Here is a 10392-nt window from a genome sequence, read left to right on the forward strand (position 1 = left end):
CAAACCATAGTCTAGCTTTTTATGGCAGTTTTGGAGCAGTGGCTTCTTCCTTGCTGAGCGGCCTTTCAGGTTATGTAGATATAGGACTCGTTTTACTGTGGATATAGATACTATTGTACCCGTTTCCTCCAGCATCTTCACAAGGTCCATTGCTGTTGTTCTGAGATTGATTTGGACTTTTCGCACCAAAGTACGTTCATCTCAAGGAGACAGAACGCGTCTCCTTCCTGAGAGGTATGACGGCTGCGTGGTCCCATGATGTTTATACCTACGTCCTATTGTTTGAATGTGGTACCTCCAGGCGTTTGGAAATTGCTCCCAAGGATGAACCAGACATGTAGAGGTCTACAATTTCAGGTCTTGGCTGATTTCTTTAGACTTTCCCATGATGTCAAGCAAAGAGGCACTGAGTTTGAAGGTAGGCCTTGAAATACACTGCTCAAAAAAATAAAGGGAACACTAAAATAACACATCCTAGATCTGAATGAATAAAATATTCTTATTAAATACTTTTTTCTTTACATAGTTGAATGTGCGGACAACAAAATCACAAAAATTATCAATGGAAATCAAATTTATCAACCCATGGAGGTCTGGATTTGGAGTCACATTCAAAATTAAAGTGGATGGTCTCCCGAGGGATCTCCTCCCAGACCTGCACTAAAGCATCCGCCAACTCCTGGACAGTCTGTGGTGCAACGTGGCGTTGGTGGATGGAGCGAGACATGATGTCCCAGATGTGCTCAATTGGATTCAGGTCTGGGGAACGGGCGGGCCAGTCCATACCATCAATGCCTTCCTCTTGCAGGAACTGCTGACACACTCCAGCCACATGAGGTCTAGCATTGTCTTGCATTAGGAGGAACCCAGGGCCAACCGCACTAGCATATGGTCTCACAAGGGGTCTGAGGATCTCATCTAGGTACCTAATGGCAGTCAGGCTACCTCTGGCGAGCACATGGAGGGCTGTGCGGCCCCCCCAAAGAAATGCCACCCCACACCATGACTGACCCACCGCCAAACCGGTCATGCTAGAGGATGTTGCAGGCAGCAGAACGTTCTCCACGGCGTCTCCAGACTCTGTCACATGCTCAGTGTGAACCTGAACCTCATCTGTGAAGAGCACAGGGCGCCAGTGGCGAATTTGCCAATCTTGGTGTTCTCTTGAAAATGCCAAACATCCTGCACGGTGTTGGGCTGTAAGCACAACCCCCACCTGTGGATGTCGGGCCCTCATACCACCCTCATGGAGTCTGTTTCTGACCGTTTGAGCAGACACATGCACATTTGTGGCCTGCTGGAGGTCATTTTGTAGGGCTCTGGCAGTGCTCCTCCTGCTCCTCCTTGCACAAAGGCGGGGGTAGCGGTCCTGCTGCTGGGTTGTTGCCATCCTACGGCCTCCTCCACGTCTCGTGATGTACTGGCCTGTCTCCTGGTAGCGCCTCCATGCTCTGGACACTACGCTGACAGACACAGCAAACCTTCTTGCCACAGCTCGCATTGATGTGCCATCCTGGATGAGCTGCACTACCTGAGCCACTTGTGTGGGTTGTAGACTCCGTCTCATGCTACCACTAGAGTGAAAGCACCGCCAGCATTCAAAAGTGACCAAAACATCAGCCAGGAAGCATAGGAACTGAGAAGTGGTCTGTGGTCACCCCCTGTAGAACCACTCCTTTATTGGGGGTGTCTTGCTAATAGCCTATAATTTCCACCTGTTGTCTATTCCATTCGCACAACAGCATGTGAAATTTATTGTCAATCAGTGTTGCTTCCTAAGTGGACAGTTTGATTTCACAGAAGTGTGATTGACTTGGAGTTACATTGTGTTGTTTAAGTGTTCCCTTTATTTTTTTGAGCAGTGTACATCCACAGGTACACCTCCAATTGACTCAAATGATGTCAATTAGCCCATCAGAAGCTTCTAAAGCCATGGCACCATTGTCTGGAATTTTCCAAGCTGTTTAAAGGCATAGTCAACTTTGTGTATGCAAACTTCTGACCCACTGGAATTGTGATACTGTGAATTATAAGTGAAATAATGTCTAAACAATTGTTGGAAAAATGACTTGTCATGCATAAAGTAGATGTCCTAACCGACTTGCCAAAATTATCCTTTGTTAACAAGAAATTTGTGGAGTGGTTGAAAAACGAGTTTTAAATGACTCCAACCTAAATGTTTGTAAACTTCCGACTTCAACTGTATATTTCACAGCAGTTTAGATTAGTGGTCGACCGATTAATCGGACTGGACGATTAATTAGGGCTGATTTCAAGTTTTCATAATCGGAAATCAGTATTTTTGGGCGCCAATTTGCAGATTTAAAAAAAAATGTGTTTATTTTATATATAACAAATATACCTTTATTTAACTGGGCAAGTCAGTTAAGAACACATTCTTATTTTCTATGACTGCCTCGTTCAGGGGGAGAACGACAGATGTTCACCTTGTCAGCTCGGGGGACCCAATCTTGCAACCTTACGGTTAACTAGTCCAACGCAATAATGAACTGCCTCTCTCGTTGCACTCCACAAGGAGACTGCCTGTCTGACAAGTACATAAGTATCTGACTGAGCAGTAGTAGGCAGAAGCAGGCGAGTAAACATGAATTCAAACAGCATTTCGTGCGTTTTGCCAGCAGCTCTTCGTTGTGCGCCAAGCATTGTGCTGTTTATGACTTTAAGCCTATCAACTCCCGAGTTGAGGCTGGTGTAACCGAAGTGAAATGGCTAGCTAGATGGTGCGCGCTAATAGCATTTCAAACTTCACTCGCTCTGAGCCTTGGGGTGGTTGTTTCCCTTGCTCTGCATGGGTAATGCTGCTTCGTTGGTGGCTGTTGTGGTTGTGTTGCTGGTTCGAGCCCAGCAGGGAGCGAGGAGAGGGACGGAAGCTGTACTGTTACACTGGCAATAGTAAAGTGCCTATAAGAACATCCAATAGTCAAAGGTTAATGAAATACAAATGGTTGTTTTTGCAGTCAAAGGTAGTTCAAAGGTTTTACACTTTGTTTTTGCATTATTTAAACCAAATTGAACATGTTTCATTATTTACTTGAGGCTAAATTGATTTTATTGATGTATTATATTAAGTTAAAATAAGTGTTCATTCAGTATTGTTGTAATTGTCATTATTACAAATACATTTTTAAATCGGTATCGGCTTTTTGGGGGGGGGGGTCCTCCAGTAAACAGTATCGGCGTTGAAAAATCATAATCGGTCAACCTCTAGTTTAGTTGGTACAATAATTCTCAACACTATGCATTGCTTGTTTTGTCACAAACTGAAATTAGGCTATTAGAAATTTCGCAACCAGGAAATGGTGGAGCGATTGCTGCAGATTGCACGTTTAAAAGTATTTTCTTGAGCATTATTTTATTTGTACATTTTCTCCTCTCTTCCACTCCTGACTGCATGTGCTGCCATATAAATAATAGAACGGACATTTCCTCCCCATTCAGGTCAATGACGCCAGAATTGGTGGACTGGCGGCCATTGCAAGTGTACCCATAAAAGCAGGTAGTAAAATACGCGCTAAAATTTGCTGTGATTGGTTGATTCAACTCAACTGACATTACAAAAAAAAATACATTAGACTGCATGAGCCACATCAGTTAATATCAGTTGAATGGGAATTATTGCATCACAAGACCAGGCAGCCATTGCGTGTGTACCAACGAGTTTATCAGTCAAATTGCAAGGTTTTAAGCCTGTTGTAGTCTATCTATTCAATGGTTATTTTATTTTCATGACAGTCTTCACCCATAACCGTCGATTACACAGTTGTACAGTAATTGCTCCAGCCCTAGTGCACACAGCTCTGAGCTGATTTGAGGTATAGTACAGTCACCCAAAGGGAATGGCCCATCTTCTACACACACAGTGAGGGAGGGAGTAGGACAAACACAGCATTCTGTCAAGGAGCATTGCGTCACACCTTCCTCTTTGTGTGTGTTTGAATCAATGTCACAGTTCGTAAGTAGAGTTACAGGTATAACTACTCTATAGGTGAAACAACAACAAAGCACTGCAGAGGTCTAAGAGAAGTCTAACGTCAAAGCACTGCATAAGACAAAGTCAAGGCAATGAAATTGTTCCTGATTATTGCAATGTGTATGAATTAAATCAGCTTGAAATGCTCTAGCACGGTTTCTTATCGGCAAAGCACTGATACAGGTGTAGTCTACATAGGCAATATATTCTCATATTAACTAAATAAAAATTATCATATTGGCAGTTTGATGGACTGACAGGATTAATTTACATAATCTTATTAAAATAATTAACATGATTAACAAACGTGGAATTAGGGCGCTGTGTTTTGTGCAATGATGTGACGTGCCTGGATTTATATTCAATAAATAGTGCATAAAATAAACGGGACAATATTTCTCTCGGTTTCCAACAGCAGCCATATTGGGAGGGTTGGAGGGGGAGAACCCTGCTTTGAACCATTCCCGCTGTCACTGTCTACGTGCATGCAAGTGTATGTGTGTGCAGTTTTAAGTTAGAGGGGTGTGTCTCGTGTGTGTGTGTGTGTGTGTCTCTCAGTGAAGGGCAGAGGAAACCTGCCAGTGAGTAAAGGCAAAGGCAGCCAGTATGAGAGAATGGCTTAAGAGCAGGTTGTTATCAGCGCAGATCACACACACGCACTGGAGCTCAGTCTTTCATCTCTACGGTCCCTTTCCCTCTCTGCCTGAAGCAACGAGGAGGCTCATCTCCACTCTCTCACCAGCCAGGCAGCCTGGTTAAATGCGGTAATCGCGTCAGCCTGAATCGCTGCACTAAAGATAATGAAAAGTGTTCAAAAATACCTCTCCACTACATCTGCCTGCCACGCTCGCTCTCTGTCTGTGTCGAAGCAGCAGCAGCCGGGAGGGAGCAGGAGAAAATACATAAGAGAGGGCTGTGGAGGCATGATAATACATGTCTCACAGAGAGAGCTTACAACAGGCAGGCAGCGTAGAGCTAATCCTCTGGTGAATAACCACCATGAACCCACTAGGGTTACGCCCTAAACGGCACAATATCCTCTATGTAGTGCACTACTTTTGACCAGGGACCATAAGCCCATAGGGTGCCTTGTGGGACGCAGGCAAGTTTACATACCTACAGCCCTGCTGCTGCTCCCCTCGTCTTCAGCATTAAACACCAAGGTTGCAAATTGCAAATGTTGCAAGTGTACCGAATGTGGTTCAGTGAGTGATCCATGCCGGTGTGATGAGTGACCTTGAATGAGACCTGAAGACTGGTGTTAGCACTCTTCATAATGAAAGTTGTCATAGTCTTTCTAGTGGTGTGGGGGCTGTGCTTTGGCAAAGTGGGTGGGGTTATATCCTTCCTGTTTGGCCCTGTCCGGGGGTGTCCTCGGATGGGGCCACAGTGTCTCCTGACCCCTCCTGTCTCAGCCTCCAGTATTTATGCTGCAGTAGTTTGTGTCGGGGGGCTAGGGTCAGTTTGTTATATCTGGAGTACTTCTCCTGTCTTATCCGGTGTCCTGTGTGAATTTAAGTATGCTCTCTATAATTCTCTCTCTCTCTCTCTCTTTCTTTCTCTCGGAGGACCTGAGCCCTAGGACCATGCCCCAGGACTACCTGACATGATGACTCCTTGCTGTCCCCAGTCCACCTGGCCGTGCTGCTGCTCCAGTTTCAACTGTTCTGCCTTATTATTATTCGACCATGCTGGTCATTTATGAACATTTGAACATCTTGGCCATGTTCTGTTATAATCTCCACCCGGCACAGCCAGAAGAGGACTGGCCACCCCACATAGCCTGGTTCCTCTCTAGGTTTCTTCCTAGGTCTTGGCCTTTCTAGGGAGTTTTTCCTAGCCACCGTGCTTCTACACCTGCATTGCTTGCTGTTTGGGGTTTTAGGCTGGGTTTCTGTACAGCACTTTGAGATATCAGCTGATGTACGAAGGGCTATATAAATACATTTGATTTGATCTTTCAGATGACCAAACTAGGCCTATAAAGTAGACTCCTGATAAATACAACGACTTGAGTCCGTCTCGATTTAGCCTAGTCTCTCCTCTCCCCACACAGCCACAGTCTTCACATTTTAATGGTCTCGTAGGACAATAACTGGGGGTATAGTATACTACTGGCCTATAGGCCCACTGCTGTACCTGGAAAATAGAGAATATGACTGGCGCAATATTATGGCTTTTTAAGCATGGTTATACGTACGCACACCACGCAAGGGTCGATATGAAACGTCACATCAGCCGCAAGAGCGTTTCCATGGAAACAAGTCAGGCTATCTATGAGCAAATAACATAAGAGGAAGCACTTGTCTTTGGATGGAAAAACAAATTACATGATATTAGTATTGCAAACCATTGATGACAACTTGGGAGATTGCTGTGCACATCTAACCCTACCTAGAATAGGCTACTGGGCAATTCAATGGAATTATGCTGAATGTTTTTTCACATACATTTAAAGTTTTAAAAAATCAAACATTGATGTCAATGATTAAAAACCCATTGCAGTCAAAAACAGTATTTTCCTGTGTTTTATATGCATTTCCACACTATGCGGATGAAATATCCCTTTTAGTATAAGCTCTGTTTGAAAAGACAGCTTGAAATTTCAACCTGTTTTGGTATAGAAGGCGTTTTGGCCTGCCTGATGACATAACCAGATTAGTTAAAAGACCAATAAGAAAGAGGGTCCCAAACCTCTGCCATTAATAGCTATTTTTAGTTATTTTCGACCATTTTAATTGAAAACAGTGAGGTATTTAAATTGTTACCCGGAAATTATTTAATATGGAGATAAAAACCACAACAGGACCTTTATTTTTTATTTTTTAAACTATGAACAATGACTACTTTAAACAATTTACACAGTAAATAAAACATTTTACGAGAATAACAGTGCAGATGCATAGTTTGGTAACATGATTATGGTAAAATTGTCCTCAGCAGTTTATTTCTGTTACAGAACGTAGTATCTGCACAGTTCTTCCTGGAAACTAACCGCCACCATTGTCGCAACCCCTATTACCAGCCTGTTCAACCTCTCTTTCATATCGTCTGAGATCCCCAAGGATTGGAAAGCTGCCGCAGTCATCCCCCTCTTCAAAGGGGGAGACACCCTGGACCCAAACTGTTACAGACCTATATCCATCCTGCCCTGCCTATCTAAGGTCTTCGAAAGCCAAGTCAACAAACAGGTCACTGACCATCTCGAATCCCACCGTACCTTCTCCGCTGTGCAATCCGGTTTCCGAGCCGGTCACGGGTGCACCTCAGCCACGCTCAAGGTACTAAACGATATCATAACCGCCATCGATAAAAGACAGTACTGTGCAGCCGTCTTCATTGACCTTGCCAAGGCTTTCGACTCTGTCAATTTCCATATTCATATTCGGTCCTCTGGCAGTCTCTATGTGGGTGCCACAGGGTTCAATCCCCAGGCCGACTCTTTTCTCTGTATATATCAATGATGTTGCTCTTGCTGCGGGCGATTCCCTGATCCACCTCTACGCAGACGACACCATTCTATATACTTCCGGCCCGTCCTTGGACACGGTGCTATCTAACCTCCAAACGAGCTTCAATGCCATACAACACTCCTTCCGTGGCCTCGAACTGCTCTTAAACGCTAGTAAAACCAAATGCATGCTTTTCAACCGTTTGCTGCCTGCACCCGCACGCCCGACTAGCATCACTACCCTGGATGGTTCCGACCTAGAATATGTGGACATCTATAAGTACCTAGGTGTCTGGCTAGACTGTAAACTCTCCTTCCAGACTCATATCAAACATCTCCAATCTAAAATCAAATCTAGAGTCGGCTTTCTATTCCGCAACAAAGCCTCCTTCACTCACGCCGCCAAACTTACCCTAGTAAAACTGACTATCCTACCGATCCTCGACTTCGGCGATGTCATCTACAAAATAGCTTCCAATACTCTACTCAGCAAACTGGATGCAGTTTATCACAGTGCCATCCGTTTTGTTACTAAAGCACCTTATACCACCCACCACTGCGACCTGTATGCTCTAGTCGGCTGGCCCTCGCTACATATTCGTCGCCAGACCCACTGGCTCCAGGTCATCTACAAGTCCATGCTAGGTAAAGCTCCGCCTTATCTCAGTTCACTGGTCACGATGGCAACACCCATCCGTAGCACGCGCTCCAGCAGGTGTATCTCACTGATCATCCCCAAAGCCAACACCTAATTTGGCCGCCTTTCGTTCCAGTACTCTGCTGCCTGTGACTGGAACGAATTGCAAAAATCGCTGAAGTTGGAGACTTATCTCCCTCACCAACTTCAAACATCAGCTATCTGAGCAGCTAACCGATCGCTGCAGCTGTACATAGTCTATTGGTAAATAGCCCACCCATTTTCACCTACCTCATCCCCATACTGTTTTTATTTATTTACTTTTCTGCTCTTTTGCACACCAATATCTCTACCTGTACATGACCATCTGATCATTTATCACTCCAGTGTTAATCTGCAAAATTGTAATTATTCGCCTACCTCCTCATGCCTTTGGGACACAATGTATATAGACTCTTTTTTTCTACTGTGTTATTGACTTATTAATTGTTTACTCCATGTGTAACTCTGTGTTGTCTGTTAACAACACTGCTATGCTTTATCTTGGCCAGGTCGCAGTTGCAAATGAGAACTTGTTCTCAACTAGCCTACCTGGTTAAATAAAGGTGAAATAAAAATATAAATAAATTAAATAAAAATGTGTTTTTGTAAAATTGTCAGTGGAAATTGTTAAAAGTAGTCATTGTGCATAGAGTTATATGGTTTGATCAAACTTTGAAATCTATGTTTTTTGGTTGGAATACATTATGAAAAAGTCAGGGTAATTCTGTTACCATGGTTACCCTACCGCATTTAATTTCCCCTAATAAATCTAAAGTAAAAGAACAAATTAGTTTGATGGAAAATCTGAAACCTAAATACAGTGAAATAGACCCATCTGCATCCTATATATTGTAGAATAGGTATATGTAGGCTACTCCATGATTTTACGACAGGCTATGTAGCACACATTGAAACTGTGCCGAACATGTTGGGGCCTGGATACATGAGGTCTCTGAAGTGTGTCTACAATAAATAAAATATAAGGTTAAGAGCGAGCCAGTAACCAAAAGGTCGCTGGTTGGAATCCCAGAATAGACTTGGTGAAAAACCTGTCATTGTGCCCTTGAGCAAAGCACTTAACCCTAATTGCTTCTGTAAGTGCTCTGGATAAGAGCATCTGCTAAATTACGAAACCGTTCTCATTCAAAGGGAGGGTTGGCAAGCGTGTTAATTTTTCATCTACTGCCTAGCCACAGAGTAGCAGAGTCCACTCACTCCCATGCAGCAAATAGTGATGGAATTTGGTTTTAGAGCCTGTGGCATCTATGCCTCTGCTGGTGATTACTAGCTTTTTTAATGTTAAATATTGCTGTGGAATGAACAATGTGATGCTGAAACGGAACTTTGGTAACATTTTAGGTTGTTAGCAAAGTTCTCAAGTTCTTGCTTCGAATACGGCATATCAATATCCCTAACGTAAACATGCTCTGCTAATAAATATAAATGAGAATGATCTAGTCAATTATCCATAGAAGTATTGCACGGGTGACCACCCTGTAAGTGAATTATGAGACTTGGGGTAGCCGTAAAACTTGTTCAATATCTCAAAGGCTGTGTAGAGGAATGTAGCAAGCATGCATCCAACATTTGCGTGCAAAAGTGTTGCATGCGTGCATGGTGACTTACCGGAGGAATGGTCCACCGGTCCACCGCCGTTGGTAAAGAGTGCAGAATACAGGTCAGGGTACGCCTTTTCCAAGGCCACACACAGCTCGAGGAAATGGTCGCTTTCCTTGTTCACAAGCATCTTCAAAAGCTGGTCCACTTTCTCCGCGCTGGAAGAGCAGTTTTGGTCCAGTTCGAAGCGGTCGAGCTGACTCAGAGTACCGGAGAGTATCAGCAACTCTATCAGTCGATCTGCGTCTGTTATAGAGTCCAGCAAGTTTTGGTGGAATTGTTCTAACAACTCTTTGTGCTTTGGCTCCATTGCCGTTCGCTTCAGTTCCGTAGCTAGCTAACTAGCTAGCAGACTGGTTAGCTAACGTATCCTCGGCTTTATTTCTCCAAAATGACCCCCTGCCCGATAAGCGAACAAGGAACTAACTTCCTAATTGTCACTTGTATGAATTTTGCATTACAGCCATGACATGTAATGGCATGGGAGAGCAGTTGTTTATAACAAATAGGAAAAGGCACAAGAAGCCATATTTGTTGTCTACGGCCGTAAACTGCACTAAACAGATATACATTTTCCCAGCTTACTTACGTCTGGCAACTTCGTCCATTTTTACGTTATTCCGACGAAAACATGCCTGACACATTTGCTTTTTC

General features: G+C 43.8%; 1 protein-coding gene across 4 annotated transcripts in view; it reads right to left on the reverse strand.

Annotated features, from left to right (window-relative positions):
- The window catches only part of dlg5a (discs, large homolog 5a (Drosophila)), a 64785-nt gene extending 54621 nt beyond the window's left edge, over positions 1-10164 (reverse strand). For all 4 annotated transcript variants that reach the window (XM_042325162.1, XM_042325171.1, XM_042325154.1 and 1 more), the window contains exon 1: positions 9748-10164. In XM_042325162.1, coding sequence (XP_042181096.1) covers positions 9748-10048 — 301 coding nt within the window. In that variant the 5' untranslated portion in view covers positions 10049-10164. The remainder of the gene's footprint in view (positions 1-9747) is intronic.
- Between the last annotated feature and the right edge of the window lie 228 nt (positions 10165-10392).

The sequence above is a fragment of the Oncorhynchus tshawytscha genome, linkage group LG01 (assembly GCF_018296145.1).
Source record: "Oncorhynchus tshawytscha isolate Ot180627B linkage group LG01, Otsh_v2.0, whole genome shotgun sequence".
Lineage (NCBI taxonomy): Eukaryota > Metazoa > Chordata > Actinopteri > Salmoniformes > Salmonidae > Oncorhynchus > Oncorhynchus tshawytscha.